Below are 19,092 nucleotides of genomic sequence, written 5' to 3' on the forward strand. Positions count from 1 at the left end.
CCTTGAGAGAGACTGTAGTGAGACATACCTTGAGAGAGAATGTAGAGTGAGACATACCTTGGGAGAGACTGTAGAGTGAGACATACTTTGGAAGAGACTGCAGAGTGAGACATACCTTGAGAGACACTGTAAAGTGAGATATACCTTAAGAGATACTGTAGAGTGAGACATACCTTGGGAAAGACTGTACACTGAGACATACATTGGGAGAGACTGCAGAGTGAGACACACCTTGAGAGACACTGTAAAGTGAGACATACCTTTAGAGATACTGTAGAGTGAGACATACCTTGGGAAAGACTGTGCACTGAGACTTACCTTGGGAGAGAGTGCAGAGTGAGACATACCTTGAGAGAGACTGTAGAGCAAGATGGACCTTGAGAGAGATTGCAGAGTGAGACATACCTTGGGAAAGACTGCACAGTGAGACATACCTTGGGAGAGAGTGCAGAATGAGACATACCTTGAGAGAGACTGAAGAGCAAGACAGACCTTGAGAGAGACTGTAGAGCAAGACATACCTTGTTCGGAAATTTCTGTGCATACTGCCTCCTAGTGTGCTACAAAGTTTGCAAAAGCTGTTGGCACAGACAACCCAAGTTAATATCTCAGGTACACCAATGGCTCATGCAACAAAATTCCACATAACTACAGTGTTGTGTAATTCCTAACTGTACAACGGCAAAGTCAACTCACTTGAAAATGCGGAGTAATATGCATTCTTACTCTCAGTACCTCATTAGTGGCAAACTTCCAGTGTTTCTCTGCCTGCCTCGATAACCCGCACACGTTCAATTCATGTTCAGCAGAAAGATTGGCCAATTATGCTGTTAGGAACAAGTGTCTAGTCCTCAGGGCTCATCTGGATACTAGTAAGTATCCTCGGAACTTGGGAAAGCTTCATTGATCTTGTAGTTCCCCAAACCAAGTGAGTAATGCTGGTTTCCTGGCTATTCAAGTGTCACTTCTTGTCTCTGTTAGTTGATTTCGTTCGAATTTGAAACGCTAGCTATCTAATTAATACTACTATATTAGACCTATTCCTACCTATTTTAGGTCCTAAAACTGTATTAATAATTCATACAGTTATTTTCTACTTTGTATAATTACGTAAATCTTCCTAGGACAAATATTATGTACAAATGTTATGTAAGTGGGTATATTAAGGGCTCTTAAAGCTCAAGTACTGTGAAATGTTTCATGGAATATTTTGATAGCCCAAAATAAGTTTCCACATTCTCCCGCTGACAAAAGGTAGACATTAAGTCTACATCAAGTTCACCTTCCGTGAGCCCCCACAGGGGGTCCTGGACACGAGTGCCGTCCGGCCACTCTTGTTGAGCAGACTATGGTCTAACTTCAACTGTCCAGTTTCCATTGTGTGGATCTCTGGGGGTGGAAACTTGTCAGTTCTGGTGGTCTTAACACCCTTACCTTTAACTTTAAAGTCTTTAGCATGTCTAGCCTTGTCCGAGTGGCTCTGTACTTTCCCACCTAGCTACCCGCATGCCCCGGTAGCCTTTCTTCCCACTGATATGAGGTTCTCTAAGTTTAATAACAGTCTATCTCCCATTTTAGGTACCCTATAAAAGTGTTTTCTCTAGGAGGCTGAGTGCTCATCATGCTCTACTTGGTTTGGCTTTCCTGGCAATTCATCGTGTGTACTAATATAGCTGCTCCCTCAGCTATCATGGTGTCAGTTTCCTCCCTCTCTGGCATTTCAGGGAATTCATGTGGAATCTTGCTGCCAATGATGTATCCTACTGGGGATCTGTATAAACCAATTCCTTCCTTAATAGTCCATCATGTGGACAGGAAGTCATCTATCTGACCAGCTCCTACCAGGATACCTACATTTATGACTGTGTCAGTGGTAATCCCCTGATCTGCCAGCTTCACGCCAAGGTTTTTCAACTGCCTGGCTGGTGCAGTAAGACCTCTAGATGTAGTTGCCATGGGTAGCATCTTTACTACCAAGGCTGTAATATGTCTGCCATGTCCACCTAATTTAATTGTGACATCCACAACATCGTAAGATTTGGGTGGGACCTGACTTACAGCTCCTCCCAATGCCATACTAATTCTACTGGTGGCCTTCAACTTTAATTTAGTCACCAACTTCTCTGTTATCATGAACACTTGTGCTCCCGAGTCAAAGAATAATAGGGTTGATTCAGACCTGTTCCCGTTCACAACTCCTGCCATGACTGTAGGTAGGGCAGCACCTCTGTAATTCTCACTCGGATTAGAGACTTCACCCACACTGATCACGTTGGCCACCACCTCAGTCTTGGATTCGCTTTCTATTTCTACCGGTGAAACATCCCTACTAGCCTGGGGTTCCCTTAAATTATTGGGACATAGTGCAGTATGGTGCTTATCTTTCAGGCAGTTATAGCACTCCCAAAGATGTGTCCCCCACAGTACCTTAAGCATAGCTGCAACTTCTTTAATCTCTTAGAGCAACTCGTGCTAGTGTGTTCACCTTCGCAGAACATGCATGTTCTAGTACGAGTGCCTCTTAGGTTCTGCTTAGAGGCCCTTGCATTAGGCACTTCTTGGTCATAATACACTCCAACGTTAGTCTTATGAGCTTTAGAGTGATCTCCCGAGTTTTCTGACCAACTATCTGTCTTCTTACTGGGTAGTGGTGGTGACTCTTCTCTCTCACACCTATACTCAAATGAGAAATGAGATCTCCCAACCCCTCAATAATCTGTTGTGTTGTAAACCAGTTCATCTGGTATTTCAAATATAACTCGTGCACTGTAATGCAAGCCAGTTTTCTCTGAATCGCCTGACTGATGAATCATTCTTATTTACCCCCATTGTGTAAATCCTTGAGACTACTTGTCAAACTCATCACCTCAATACGGAACTTCTCTAAGCTCCAACAGTCATGCTGGCAAGCCTCCATATCCAGCAACTGATACTTTTATCTCTTCAATGTTGATAAACATGTCCTTTAATTGATTCGTGGCAAGTTGGTAATTAGTGTCAGTGGTCTGGTAGTGCCAGACCAAGTCTAGGGTTTTACCCTTGAACTGTGATCATAAGTACTGTAATTTGATGGCATTCAACAAGTCATTTCTGTCATCTATCTGGGCCTTGAACTGATCTCAGAAGACAATGTACTCTGTCAAAGTTCCATGAAACATTGGTAAATTCAATTGGGGCAATCTGGGCAACACATTAACAGGCGTGTGGCTGCTCGTGGTACTTGCATACTAGTCTTTAACGCATTTACTTTATCCTTGTACGCATTCATCTTCTCGTGACAATCCTCGTCATCTTTGAAGAATTCATCCTGAGCTTTGCTTGAGACTGTCCTGGGGTTCATCCTCCTCAATACAGTGGACCCTCGACCAACGATGGCATTGTATAACGTTAAATCTGACTAGTGATACATTTTAATGCAAAAATTTTGCCTCAACTAGCGCTAAAAAACTCGACCAACGCTGAGCGCGCCTCACTTGTCCTGTGGGTGCCAGTGTTTACAAGCCAGCCACCGTGGTCGCATCCAAACATACAATCGGAACATTTCATATTATCACAGCGTTTTTAGTGATTGCACCTGCAAAATAAGTCACCATGGGCCCCAAGAAAGCTTCTAGTGCCAACCCTGTGATAAAAAGGGTGAGAATTAGTATGGAAATTAAGAAAGATTTTGAAGGGTTTAGGGCTAACCCTGAGATGCCTATGCCAGTTGTGGAATCCATTGTGCCTACTTCAAAGATTAAGGAAATGTGTGCAATGTGGCTTAGAGTGCAAACCTTTTTTGATGAAAATCTCCCTCACACAGCTATTGCAAGCCGTGCTGGTGACTATTACACTGACAATGTTGTGAAACACTTCAGGAATGTCATAAAGGAACGGGAGGTACAGGCCTCTATGGACAGATATGTTGTGCGACAGAGGTCCAGTGACTCTCAAGCTGGTCCTAGTGGCATTAAAAGAAGAAGGGAAGTAACTCCAGAAAAGGACTTGACACCTCAAGTCCTAATGGAAGGGGATTCCCCTTCTAAACACTAACACCATCCACACTCTCCCCTCCTCCCATCCCATCAATCATCACCAGATCTTCAATAAAGGTAAGTGTCATGTAATTGTACATGTCTTCTTCAGTTTGTGTATATTAAAATTAATATTTCATGTGGTAAAATTTTTTTTTCAATACTTTGGGGTGTCAGGAATGGATTAATTTGAATTCCATTATTTCTTATGGGGAAAATTAACTCGACTAACGATAATTTTGACTAACGATGAGCTCTCAGGAACGGATTAATAACGTTGGTCGAGGGTCAAGTGTAGTCTGTTGCCCATATACTGAGAATGCTTGCTCGTAGGCTTCCCATTTTTCCCCTAAAAGCTTCAAGCAGTCTTGCAGATCATCACAGTCTACATTACTGCATTGACTAGTAGCCTTACACCTGTTGCGTGTTCTGTTCAAACGTCCTTTGCATGCAGACACCAGGAGGCCTGGTCACAGACTGGGCCGCGGGGGTGTTGACCCCCGGAACTCTCTCCAGGTAAACTCCAGGGATCGTTTTGATCTTAACACTGAACCAGACCCTGTTTGATTCTCATCTGCCATTATTGTGGTTTAATTAAGAGTACGACCCTAATTTGTACTTTAATTGGCCCACCTCACAGCACAATACGGAATTTGGTGAGAACAAATGAGTCTTGATGCTCTTCGATAAGCTTAACGATTTTCTTTACAAATAAATTCAGTAATTCAACGTATGAATCAGTAAGTAATAATGCTGTGTAAATAGCTTGGCCTAACTGTGCCTAGCTTAATTCAATGTGGTTAGTTGGATAAGTAAATCCTAGCCTAACTTTATAACTGTTGAAATCAGTGTATAACTATAGTGTAAATCTGGCTTGTAATTCATTGAAAATAAATTAAATTTACAAACTTGACTAGTCTACCTGGCCAGCCTGTAAATTACTGAAAATGGATTTACAAGCTAACTAACCTACTCTGGCCTCCCTATAAATTACTGTAAATGGATTTACAAGCTAACTAGCCTACTCTGGTCTGCCTGTGGTATAGCTGCTAAACCAGCTATACCACATCCGGGTTCGGAAATACCATTTTGGAAATTTCTGTGCGTACTGCCTCCTAGTATGCTGCAAAATTTGCAAAAGCTGTTGACACAGACAACCCAAGTTAATATCTCAGGCACACCAGTGGCTCATGCAACAAAATTCCACGTAACTACGGTGTTGTGTAATTCCTAACTGTAAAACAGCAAAGTCAACTTACTTGAAATGACGGAGTAATATATGTCTTTACTCTCAGTACCTCATTAGTGGCGAACTTCCAGTGTTTCTCCGCCTGCCTCGATAACCCATGAACGTTCAACTCATGTTCCCGCAGAAAGATTGACCAATTATACTGTCAGGAACGAGTGTCTAGTCTTCAGGGCTCGTTTGGATACTAGTAAATATCCTTGGTATTTAGGAAAGCTTTGTTGGTCTTGTAGTTCCCCAATCCAAATGAGTAATGCCAGTTTCCTGGCTACTCTAGTGTCACTTCTTGTCTCTATGACCTCTGATATGTAATTGAACTAGATAGCGTCTGTTAACTGATTTTGTTCAAATTTGAAACGCTAGCTATCTAACAAATACTACTATATTAAACCTATTCCTACCTATTTAAGGTCGTAAAACTGTATTAATAATTTCTACAGTCATTTTCTACTTTGTAACTACGTAAATCTTCCTAGGACAAATATTATGTACAAATGTTATGTAAGTGGGTATATTAACCCTTTAACTCTCCAAACATAGATCCAAGTTGACATGCATAGCGCTCCAAATGAAGATCTACTTTTTTTACATGCTTTCAAATGGAGAAAATAAAGGTCGGAGCGCTACACATGTGAACGTAGATCTACGTTTGGACAGGTTAAGGGTTAAGGGCTCTTAAAGCTCAAGCACTGTGAAATGTTTCGTGGAATATTCTGGTAGCCCAAAATAAGTTTCCACAACTTGAGAGAGACTGTAGAGCAAGACATACCTTGGGAAGCAGTGCTGGTCCTGTCTCTGATAACAAGGGCCCGGACCACAGCATCAACAGGGTGGCTCCACCTACTCTCCCCAGTCACCTGGTTAAAGTAGTACAGTCCCAGGCGGTTGTCCTCTCTGTCCAAGAAAAATGTAAAAATTATGATGATCACTCAAATAATTTATTACTGTACTAACAATTAAATAAAAATTTTACACCACACACTACAATAGACACAGTAATTTGACCCCAATACTAGAATCTAATAATGATGCTAAAGTGCATTTTGGAGCATGTCGCACAAGGTTAAAATGTGCATATCAGAGCATGTTACACAAGTTTATATGAGATTATGTTTAAAACCTAAGCTGTAAAAATTCTGCTGGATTCTGAGACTGATTTATCTTTAATTCTTAAAAGTCTTGGCTTATAATGGAACAGACTTTTAAGAATTAAGGATAAATCAGTCTCAGATAATACAGAAGGGTTAACAGTCAAAGTAGTGAAATCTGTGTGACTATTAACACAATACTCCTTAAATTATGGCAGAACATGTGCAAAGATGGGACATCTGCAGATGTGTCCAGCATATTAAATGCCCCTGGAATTTGAATTCCTTATACAAATAATGTCACCAATCAGAAAATCATTCACAAGCTCAAGTGATTTCTACCTGACTGCTTGAGAGTAAACTAGAACATCAGATGCTGTCAGATGCTGTAAGAAAAAGTGATCACTGATACAATTATTCCCAAAGAAATGTGTAGGGCTGTGATCACAGTCATAAGTCAGTGTTGAAGGCATAAACAAGGTTTGTGACCTTACAGCCTTACTTTGGACTGACATTTTTTATTTTAATCATCACTACTATATATACGGTAGGGCCCCACTTTACGGCATTTTGCTTTACGGCGTTCTGCTAATACAGACATTTCAAATTATGACCAAAACTCACTATATGGCTCCCCCACCTGACTTTCTAATACGGTCACCGTGCCCCACCTGGTTTGTTTACATTCTCCGTGAGCTCCGTAAGCACCACGACTTTCCATTATGTCTGGAAACCAAAATTTCAAGTTTTTAAAAGTTATTTCACATTTTATATATACTCTGATAATACTTATGTATACCTGCACCTAAATAAACTTACACACTGTGCTGGCATGCAGGTACACATTAAAATCACTAAGTGTCTTATGTCTCGAGATGCCATATTAGTAATGATAATAATAATACTCAATAATAATCACTGAGTCTCATTAATGTCATATATTACATTAATATACACATTTTCATTAATCCATCTATAAGATTTTTTTCAAAATTATATAATAAACATGATATGTAACATATAAATATGATAAATACACCCCACAGTAGAATCAACAAACATAAATATGAGATGTGGTAGCCAGATGACTTGTATGAGTGACGGCAAGAATAACGTTTTCTCTAGTCCAACATAAGAGAAAATGTGTTACTGGGGGTAATGGTAGAAAATTATTCCTTTCTTATGCCTTCACTCAGAGCGTCATTTCTTCTAAAAATGGTGTTACATGAGAATGGGAGTGTGTTACAAAAAACACGATTTCTAATAAGCATAGAGATCTCCAGTGAATACTAGAAAGGACTGCCCTTCTAGCATCCAGCCTGTTACTGGCTTTTCGTAACAAGTAGTCAGTATCCTGGTCCAATTATCCATTAGAATTCAATAAGAATTATTAGTGCTTCAGGATTACAACTGGTAGGCTACTAACTAGAAAAATTAAAATTTAATATATTTATTAACAACGTCTAGAGGTATAAGATCAAAGTAAATTAAATTAATCAAAATCAAAATAAAATTAATAATCACTTCTCTCGTGTACAGTAGTATTGTGCTGAAGGCTCATATCACATTTATAAGTCTTAAGTAGCATCTGGTATATTAACATTTAATAATACAAATAAGTGTGTGTACGTGTGTAAGCGTTCTAAGTAGTTCGCTATGTCAAGACTCGACTAGACTTAAACAAGTGACTGACAAAGTCCTCACATCCACTAACTTCTTGACCACCTGGCAATCAGAACAGCTTGCTTGAACAATAAAATGACTGATAAGCCGAACAAAAATATAACAAGCAACTGCGACACAGAATCAGGAACAAGGAGATAATATAACGACACTAAGTAGGGACCATCAGCAGATCCTCCACAAAAGTCACAAAACTCCCATACTACTGAATCTAAGTTCAGCATAAGAAAATCCCCGACTGTGACAGTATACAGATACCAGTACAAATTAGGTCAGAAGCTACAGCTCAGGACCAGAGTTGCTCAGAGTGTCTATTCGACACACAACCTCAGTACAACGTTTAAAATCACTAAGTCTAGACAATGTTCTGTGAACAGTTCTACAGAACCAACAAGAAAGCGACAGAGACAATCTTCCAACAAGGGCCAATAAGGGAGAGTTAGGCACGTCTTGTCAGGAATATGTCCAACCGCCAAGAGAGTCTAGCCCAGACTGACTACTCCTATGGAGAAATTTCTCCAGGAGGGGGGTATCAATCCCCTTCAGCCCCCTTCAGCCCCCTTTCAGCCCCTTTCAGCCCTGAGGGTCCCAGCCCTCTCAGAAGGGGCAAATATCTCGTTTACTGCTACAGAGAGTAATTGATCCCAGATGCAGTACCAGTATACAACCTGTGGTCAAGCGACCGCCGCTCAGTGCGGTCCAGTGTTGCAGAGTGTATTTTAATAAGAGACAGTACATCTCTTACCTTAGCAGGACAATTAAGGTAAATCCTGCTCCCACTTTATTACCATAGTAAAGATAGTGGACATTGTTGTCTATGCTTAAGACAGCAAGAAACAAACATTCTGCTTTGCTTCATCGAGGAAGTGGCAAGGAAGCAAAAGTACTAGGTCAGCTTTTCCTTTATGCTGGGGGCAGTGACGGCGTGGGGCGTTGTGGCATCTTCAGATTACTTTTGACTCTACTGAGAGTGACACTGATGCCAGGATAACCAACAAAGTACGATCTGTGCGTTAGTGTGAACAAAGTGTCTCATAAAACACAATAAACACTTAAGAGAAGTGTGATCAGCTTCTTTAGTGATAAGATTGTGAACAATAAAGACAAACCTTGTGGAACATAGTGTACCAGTGTGCGTATTCCTAGACTATGGAAGACGTGGACATCCAAGGACACTTCAGCTTCTATCAAGTCACCGATATCTGTCGAAGGTGTGAAGAACACCATAGCTCACGCTACAAGAGCAAGGTAGGTTACGAATTTCTTGTAGTACAGGGGACTGCGCAGTTCTTGAGTCGCAAGGAGTTTGTAATCAACCTATAGTCGGCAGTAAGGTGCGGACTTTTGAGTCCACACAAGTAAGTTTGTCAGCCATCAGTGAATGAAATATGCTGACATTACACCCCCTAGGGTTTTTTTATAATCTTACAAATTATAACTCATTACAGCCCGTTGAGAGATGATCATGACAACAAATCAAACCTCGTCCGCAGGGGCGGCTGTGTAGATGATTTGCTGTCTTTTATCAGCTAAGTGTTCCCTATATTTAAACTTAAAATTAAGCTTAACTGGTAATGCCATTTCTTGTTGAGAAATGGCTTTACCAACTAAGATATAATTTATAAATATAAATATAGGGAACACTTAGCTGATAAAAGACAGCGAATAGTCTACACAGCCGCCCCTGCAGACGAGGTCTTGAAAAGCTGTCGAAGTCATCTCTCAATGGGCTGCAAAGAGTTATAATTTGTAAGATTATAAATTACCCCTAGGGGGTGTTATGTCAGCATATTTCATTTACTGATGGCTGACAAACTTACTTGTGTGGACTCAAAGGTCCGCCCCTTACTGCCGACTATAGGTTGATTACAAACTCCTTGCGACTCAAGAACTGCGCAGTCTCCCGTACTACAAGAAATTTGTAACCTACCTTGCTCTTGTAGCGTGAGCTATGGTGTTCTTCACACCTTCGACAGATATCGGTGACTTGATAGAAGCTGAAGTGTCCTTGGATGTCCACGTCTTCCATAGTCTAGGAATACGCACACTGGTACACTATGTTCCACAAGATTTGTCTTTATTGTTCACAATCTTATCACTAAAGAAACTGATCACCCTTCTCTTAAGTGTTTATTGTGTTTTATGAGACACTTTGTTCACACTAACGCACAGATCGTTCTTTGTTGGTTATCCTGGCGTCAGTGTCACTCTCAGTAGAGTCAAAAGTAATCTGAACATGCCACAGCACCCCACGCCGTTACTGCCCCTTGCACAAAGGAAAAGCTGACATAGTACTTTTTGCTTCCTTGCCACTTCCTCGATGAAGCAAAGCAGAATGTTTAAATCTTGCTGTCTTAAGCATAGACAACAATGTCCACTATCTTTACTATGGTAATAAAGTGGGAGCAGGATTTTCCTTAATTGTCCTGCCAAGGTAAGAGATGTACTGTCTCTTATTAAAATACACTCTGCAACACTGGACTGCAAGGAGCAGCGGTCGCCTGACCACGTCCCATACTCATACTGCATCTGCTATCAATTACTCGCTGTAGCAGTAAACAAGATGCTTGCCCCTTCTGAGAGGGCTGGGCCCCTCAGGGCTGAAAGGGCTGAAGGGGCTGAAGGGGGTTGATACCCCCCTCCTGGAGAAAATTTTTCCACATTTCTCAGTAACTCCAGGCGAGGTGTGTACACCCCCCTCGATCACGTGATAGCTCCGTGGACAGTTGCTGCCCAGCAACACCGAGAAGCCAGCAGAGTAACGAGCCACGAGCGATAATTACAGTAGTTAGACAATCAAGACTTGAACTATGAGCACATAATAATAATATATGAATGTTACATCCTACCTAACAATATAACTAAGTCAAATAATAATATAAAGCAATATATTTATGATTTAGCTATTATCGCAAATATAAGCAATATAAAATTATATGAAAAGGTAATATACATTATATACATTGTGACCCATTCAGGGGTTGCAACAGAGTGTTCCTCTTTATTTATTCTACTGCATCAACGTAGAGACAACTTGTACACAATGTAACTTGTACACAAACCAGACGTGTTCGCCTGGTTTGTTTATATAACTCTGGACCTGTCCTCTCTCATGTATTCATTCCCTCTCTCTCTCATTTATTAGTTTTATCTTGTTTACTCACCTCTGACCTTACATTAAGACTACAAATATTTTAAGGTAAGTAATGAGTGAACTGTATGTGCATTTTATCGCTCTGGGACGCTTAAGTGTGGGGTGGCCTGGCTGGCTACCATACATACCACACCTGTTTTCTTACAATAAATACTATTCACCTCACCCTAGATTAAGACTACAAATACGTATTTTAAGGTAAGTAATAAGTTTACTATACAGTGGAACCTCAAAAATCAAACGTATCACATATCAAACGTTTCGAAAATAGGACCATTTTTTCAGACAGTGTCCCTATTATCGAACACTCCCCTATTTTCAGACCGCCGGGTACGGGACCTGTCTGCCGCCTGCTCTGTCCGCGTCCCCACGCAGGCGCCATGAGCAGTCTAGCTTTGTTTATGCTTGAGTGAACACTAACCTGCGCTCTCATTCACGCATTTTACGATTACTAACCTGCGCTCTCATTCACGCATTTTACGATTATTTCGTTGTGTTTAGTGCTTGTGGGACTGTGAAATAAGCTGCCATGGGCCCAAAGAAACTTGCTAGTGGTACCCCTGTGGTAAAGAAAGTGAGAAACACCATAGATGTGAAGAAGGAAATAATACAGAAGTATTTGAGTGGCGTGAGACTTGTTGAACTTGCCAGGATGTATGGGAAAAACAAGTCGACCATCGGTTCTATCCTGTCAAAGAAAGAACAAATCAAGGAAGCTGATGTTGCGAAAGGTGTTAATATAGGGAGTGGATGAGGTGCCTTCTTCAAAGATTAAGGAGATTTGTGCCAAGTGGAATGATGTCCAAATGTTTGTGCAGAAGTACCACCCTGAGCAAGCTGAAACAAGCCATCTTTGGAACAAGTTCAGTGACAGAACCATGTCCCATTTTAGGTATATGTTAAAGAGGCACCAGAAACAGAGGACTGTGGACAGTTATTTTGTGAGACAAGGGTCCAGTGACTCTCAAGCTGGTCCTAGTGGCAATAAAAGACAGAGAAGGGAAGTAACCCCAGAGAGGGCTTTACCTGAAGTCCTCATGGAGGGGGATTCTCCTCCCAAACACTAACCCCAACTCCCTCTCTCCTCCTCCCTATCTTCCAGATGCCATCACCAATCTTCAATAAAGGTAAGTAAAAATTTTATTTTATATGTATTACTATACTAGGGATGCCAAGCCCATGATGACACTCTTCAGGTCACTTGTTCTATCTAGGCTGGAATATTGCTGCACACTAACAGCACCTTTCAAGGCTGGTGAAATTGCTGACCTAGAAAATGTACAGAGAACCTAGACGGCACGCATAACGGAGATAAAACACCTCAATTACTGGGAGCGCTTGAGGTTCCTGAACCTGTATTCCCTGGAACGCAGGCGGGAGAGATACATGATTATATACACCTGGAAAATCCTAGAGGGACTAGTACCGAACTTGCACACGAAAATCACTCACTACGAAAGCAAAAGACTTGGCAGACGATGCAACATCCCCCCAATGAAAAGCAGGGGTGTCACTAGCACGTTAAGAGACCATACAATAAGTGTCAGGGGCCCGAGACTGTTCAACTGCCTCCCAGCATACATAAGGGGGATTACCAATAGACCCCTGGCAGTCTTCAAGCTGGCACTGGACAAGCACCTAAAGTCGGTACCTGACCAGCCGGGCTGTGGCTCGTACGTTGGTTTGCGTGCAGCCAGCAGTAACAGCCTGGTTGATCAGGCTCTGATCCACCAGGAGGCCTGGTCACAGACCAGGCCGCAGGGGCTTTGACCCCCGGAACTCCCTCCAGGTAAACTCCAGGTAATACATAATTAAAAACTATAGTATTTGTTGTATGTAAAACTGTAATTAATCTCTATAAAATGTATTTTTTGTGTGAATATTTTTGGGTTTCTGGAACAGATTAATTGTATTTCCATTATTTCTTATGGGAAATATTGCTTCGAATTTCAGACTTTTCGAATTTAGAACTAGCTCCTGGAACGGATTAAGTTCGATTTTTGAGGTTCCACTGTATGTGTATTTTACTTTTTTATTGGTTTTTAATGCCAAGTTCTATTGCTAACTTAATATATGTTAGTGTAAACTTGTTATCTAGTATTTCTATGCATTTATAAGTGGAAAAAAAAGGGTGTTCCACTTTACGGCAGAAGCCTGGAACCTAACCTGCCATATAAGTGGGGCCCTACTGTACTGCAGTGGGCAGGGACCTTCTGCCTAACACAAATACTTTCAATGGGCCTGGAACTTTCTTAAACCTTGTCATTTTATTTTAATTTACAAATTGATTGTTTACTTTTTTTTTTTTTTTTTTTTGCCTCAACAGCCATCTCCCACCAAGATAAGATGACTCAAAAAAGAAAACAAAGTCACCATCATTCACTCATTTATTGTCTTCCCAGAAGTGTGCTGACATCTCAGTTCAGATTATCTCTGACTACAGCTTCCCAACCCATCATTCAGAGTGCAGGCACTGCCCTCCTCCAGGACATTAATTCTGGCTAACTGATTTTCCTTAATTCCTTCATAAAAGTTATCTTGCTTACACTCCAACAGCACATCCATTAAATACCACTTGTCTCCGTTCACTTTTATCTAATATACTCACACAAGTTTTGGATGCTCAGGCACTTAAAACTCAAAAGCCTCTTTACCTCCTCCCTCTCAATGTTCCTAGGATAACTCCTACCTTCCACCCAAGATTTATACACCCTCTTCATCAACCCATCTCTCTCCATCCACCACGCCCAAACCACCTTAACAAACCCTAATCATAAGAGTTACAACACTGTATACAGTAAAGTAGCCATGTAGGAGGAAGCAGCACCCAGACTGTTTACCCTCATTCTCGTTCTCACTCCCCTATTCACTCCCACCTTCTCACGCGTGAAATTTGACACAATGCTCATTACATAAGGTAACCACTTCTTCACTGCTATGGTTGAGTGTATGGTGTGAGGAGAATGGAATGACAACTGTGTAGAGGCAGGCAGCAGCAAAACTACATCCCACTCTTCAATTCCCTCTCACCCTCTCCTGCATTGTATCTAACTTAAGATTCTTAACATATGCTAACTTCTCCCTTACTATTATGGTGAGGGTATCAGGCACCTAGGTATATAGTGTGGGAAGTGACTAGTAAGGATAATTGCATGAGGGGGAGGGTGTGGCATAAGTGTGCGGAGGCCTTGATGTCCTGCACCTCACTCATTGATATCCCTAGTGAAGTAATAGAGATACATGTGCACAATCAAGACATTTATTGAAGCAGGCAAAATAATGTCTGAAGAAAGTTTATAATTACTGCTTCTCTTTTTAATACCTACAACTCATAGGTATTACTATACCATGTGCTGTTACATGGTAGTACTCACACAGGTGTCCACGGTGGAGGCAAGGGGTGCAGTAGAGCAGCTCTTGCCAAGGGCACTAAGTGTGGCTCCTTCACTGCTTCGATGCCAACCAACTCGCAATACTCCAAGACCTCTGCAACATAATAACAAATAACTTTATTCAAATTAAATTTTGCAAAATATAAGTTATATTACTTTTGTTTATATAAAAGAAAAAGTGCAGTAGTGGATAACAGCACATAAAAATCTTGGGAATCACAATATCTTATACTGTATTAAAATACCATAAGATATATTTTTCTCAAAATTATATTGCAATTAAATATTTGGGATAGAACTGTTCTTATATCAAACTGGAAGCCTAATTAGTATTTTTTAGATACTGTTTTGTAAATAAATGATTTCTAAGTGTTAGAAAGCCATGGTATTTAAGCCACTGAGGGTCCGTCCCGTAGTTCTATGACTTTGAATTTCTGATCGCTTTATTGGGTAGTTGAAACAGTTGACTGGGCGATTTCTTGTGCTCAGTTGATAAAATGGAAGTAATTCTAGCAAATTTGGTCAACTGGAATAATGTAATTGGCCTAATATGGGAGTCAAAGTCAGCAAAATCGCCAAAGCGTAAATATCGCTGATGCATCAAAATTCGCAAGAGCATAATTTCGTAAATTTTCCATCAAATTTCATACTTTTTACTTTATTATCATCAGAAAAAGATTCTCTACCATTTCATAAGAAAAAATAGCAAAAAAATTCTTGAACCCTGGCTGTCACTCTGAGATTTGACCTCTGGACCCTGAAAGGGTTAATAATGATACAGTCTCTCCTCACTTAGCAACGTACTCATTTACCAACGCCTCGGACTTTGACGGGCTCTATGACCAGTATTCATACTAAATGTATATTTGAGCTGATTTTCTCTATTCTCTTTATTTCAATACACAGTACAGGTCCGCCATCACAAATCTGGCAATCAGTTATTCGGTTCTTTCAGTTATTTAACACTAATTTTGGCTAGCATAATTTCAAATTTCCAGGGTCGCCACACCAACCTGCTGGTACTGTTTGGTGGCGCTACTTGCTGCATAAGTCATTCCAATTTCTTTTTCTCCATTTATTGTTTTAACCTGCTTACTTTTAGCCCTAGCCATGGTTCCAATGAATAAAAGAAATGCTTCTCATTATGTAAAGCACCTACACAGTACATTATCCATTAAAGATAAGGTGGCTGTGAAGCCACTGTTGGTTGCCATGAGCTCAGTCTCATGAAGCAGGAGAATATGCTTTATTATTACGCTAATATCAACACTACAGCTTATTTGCCTATCACAATTGATCTAATATGACATAAGAAACAACATAAATAACATAAAACATGTTAAATACTCCAGAATGAATAATATTTGGCATAACATCGAGCAGTTCGACAGAGGTATGAAGAGGATATGGTATACAGATACCATTCTCCTATCCCTGTCTTGGTGGCTTATATTAGAGAAAACGGAGTGTAGCACAGGGCTAACTGTGATATACACTCTTACTGCACCATAAACCTGAAACAAAAAAGTTATTTTCTCTCTATAGATTTTCACACATAGCAGCATATGTGTAGAGAACCTCGGATAACCCAATAAAAGTCAACGTGGCTTATTTTCAGTACCTGGCTTGGGTTAGCCATAAATGATTTTTGGTAAATATTCGATTCCCAGCCAGGGTAGAAACATTAGGCGTGTTTCTTTACACCTGTTTCTATGTTTACCCATCAGTAAATGGGTACCTGGGTGTTAGTTGACTGGTGTGGGTGTTATCCTGGGACACTGACCTAATTTTCTTGAAATACTCTGCATAACAAGCAGCTTTCTATACAGTAGTATGTCATTGATGTCAGCTAGGCCTGTATACCTTGTACGTGTAGTAAATAAAGATATTATTATTATTATTATTATTATTATTATTATTATTATTATTTTCTCAGTTGTTTGTTGGATTATCTTATTCAAACTTGGGCAATGTATGATGGAAAGATACTTCTTCACGTACACCAAAAATGAAAGAAATCAGACCATAAATAGCGGAGTTCACTTCTCAGCCATTAGCGGCCGCTTAGCGGTACATTTTTGTATGGTTGTTATGGTTATATTCTCATTTTTTCGGTCTCATTTGATAGAATGAAAGATATATTACAGAAATAGATATGAATTTGATTGCTTTCATGATGAAAAGTACCTTGAAATTGCGCTCACAGTAGCAAAAAAGTTCTATTCTTTAGCGAAGCTCAAAAGCAAACAAATGACGTCACCGTCCAATACCTGTCCACCTGCCAGTCCAGTACGCAGTCAAGAATGGGTTGACATTATTTATACAATTATTACAATAATGCAGCAGTCTGCATAACAGTAAATCTTCTATTTTTTTGTGAATTAAAATTCCAAATGAAAAGCAAGAGTAATATAAGAGGAGCCTGTAGCCGTCACTAATGAACAGAGAATATGTTATTTTAGTGCCAGGAATGTCTACATTGTTTATTCTAGATCCTATTTTGAAATTGGCATCTGTTGAAATTTGTGTGAAATCGACCAAATTGCCAGTTTCTGACCACTTTATTGGGTAGTTGAAAAAAGTGACTGGGCGGTTTCTTGTACTCAGTCAACAGACTAGAAGTAAGTAAATAAGTAAGTTTATTCAGGTATACACAAATAGTTACATAGATTATCATACATAGCAGTGTATGTATAGAGAACCTAGGATAACCCAGAAAAGTCAGACAAAGTGACTTATTTCCAGTACCTGGCTTAGGCTTGTCATATATGATTTTTGGTAAATATTTGTTTTCTCTCAGTTGTTTGTTGGGCTATCTCATTGAGACTTGGGCAATGTATGATGGAAAGATGCTTCTTAACGTACAATAAAAATAAAAAAAGATGGACGATAAATAAGGGAGTTAACTTCTTGGCCATTAGCTGCCTCTTTGCAGTATATTTTCGTATGGTTTTTATGGTTGTATTCTCATTTTTTTGGACTCATTTGATAGAATGGAAGATATATTACAGAAATAGACATGATTTCAAGGTACAAAAAGTACCTTGAAATTGAGCTCAAAGTAGCGGAAATGTTCGATTTTTGCCAATGTTCAATGAACTGTGTAAGTCAAGTTGGTTAATTTTATTAAGTGTATTCTAACCTAACCACTCTGCAATCCAGCAAACTCAGTAATCCGGCACACTACAGGTCCCAATGATGCCGGATTTGTGATGGAGGACCTGTACACTACTGTATAAACATTTAAAAATATACCAGAAAATTATAAATGGTGCAAAGGTGACATTAAAACAATGCCAAAGATGGTTGACGCAAACTCACTACCATTTTAGTATGCTCCTCACTTAGTGATGAATTCATTTAACGACGTGGTCTTAGGAACGGAACTCCATCGTTAAGTGAGGAGAGGCTGTAATAATAATAACGCACAATAATAATCATTCTGAGGTGCATTAAATGTCGTATAAAACGTTAATATAGACAATTTGCTTAATCCATCTGATATTTTTTTCAAAATTATATAATAAACACGCTACATAACATATAAACATGATAAACACACCCACAATAGAACAAATTAACATAAAATATGGGATTTTTTCCAATCGTCTTGTTGGAGTGTTGAAAAGAATAACATTTTCTCTAGTCCAACACCAAAGAAAATGTGTACATAATAGTATTACTGGGGGTAATTGTATAAAATTATTCCTTTCGTATGCCTTCACTCAGAGCGTCATTCCTTTCAAAAACAGTGTTACATGAGAATGGGAGTGTTCCTCTTTATTTATTTTACTGCACCAATGTGGACACAACTTATACACAGTGTAAGGTGTTTGTATTATGATATAAGCTTTACAGATATGCAAATGAAAGTGTATCAATCCAGCAGCCACGTTTATCTGCGTGTTTACATACTCTGCGGCTCCGTCCTCTCTCATTTATTAGTTCTCTCACTCTCATTTATTTTTTATCTTGTTTACTCACCTGTCACCCTACATTATAATAATAATAATAATAATAATAATAATAATAATAATAATAATAATAATAATAATAATAATAATAATAATGCTAAGGCATTTCAGGCAGACTAAAATATTTTAAGGTAAGTAATGAGTGTACTGTACTATAAGCATTTTATTGCTCTAGGGTGCTTTAAATGTAGTACAGTGGACCCCCGGTTAACGATATTTTTTCATTCCAGAATTATGTTCAGGTGCCAGTACTGACCGAATTTTTTCCCATAAGGAATATTGTGAAGTACGTTAGTCCATTTCAGACCGTCAAACATACACATACAAACGCACTTACATAAATACACTTACATAATTGGTCGCATTTGGAGGTGATCGTTAAGCGGGGGTCCACTGTATATTACATGTGAGCAGGGTGGCCAGATGGGCTGCCATACCTACCACACCTGATTTTCTACAAATAAATACTATTCACCTCTCAACTTACATTAAGACTACAAATATTTTAAGGTAAGTAATGAGTGACAAATGGTTTGAAAACT

General features: G+C 39.7%; 1 protein-coding gene across 2 annotated transcripts in view; it reads right to left on the reverse strand.

Annotated features, from left to right (window-relative positions):
• Positions 1-19,092, reverse strand: part of LOC128686288 (centrosomal protein of 164 kDa) — a 273,426-nt gene that overhangs the window by 187,967 nt on the left and 66,367 nt on the right. For both annotated transcript variants that reach the window (XR_011392109.1, XM_070085949.1), the window contains exons 2-3: positions 14,559-14,670; positions 6,029-6,153 (exon numbers count right to left, since the gene is read on the reverse strand). Coding sequence is in view for 1 of the 2 variants with exons in the window: in XM_070085949.1 (XP_069942050.1) it covers positions 6,029-6,153; positions 14,559-14,670 (237 nt within the window). In the remaining variant the exon portion in view is untranslated. The remainder of the gene's footprint in view (positions 1-6,028; positions 6,154-14,558; positions 14,671-19,092) is intronic.

The sequence above is a fragment of the Cherax quadricarinatus genome, chromosome 17 (genome assembly GCF_038502225.1).
Source record: "Cherax quadricarinatus isolate ZL_2023a chromosome 17, ASM3850222v1, whole genome shotgun sequence".
Classification (NCBI taxonomy): domain Eukaryota; kingdom Metazoa; phylum Arthropoda; class Malacostraca; order Decapoda; family Parastacidae; genus Cherax; species Cherax quadricarinatus.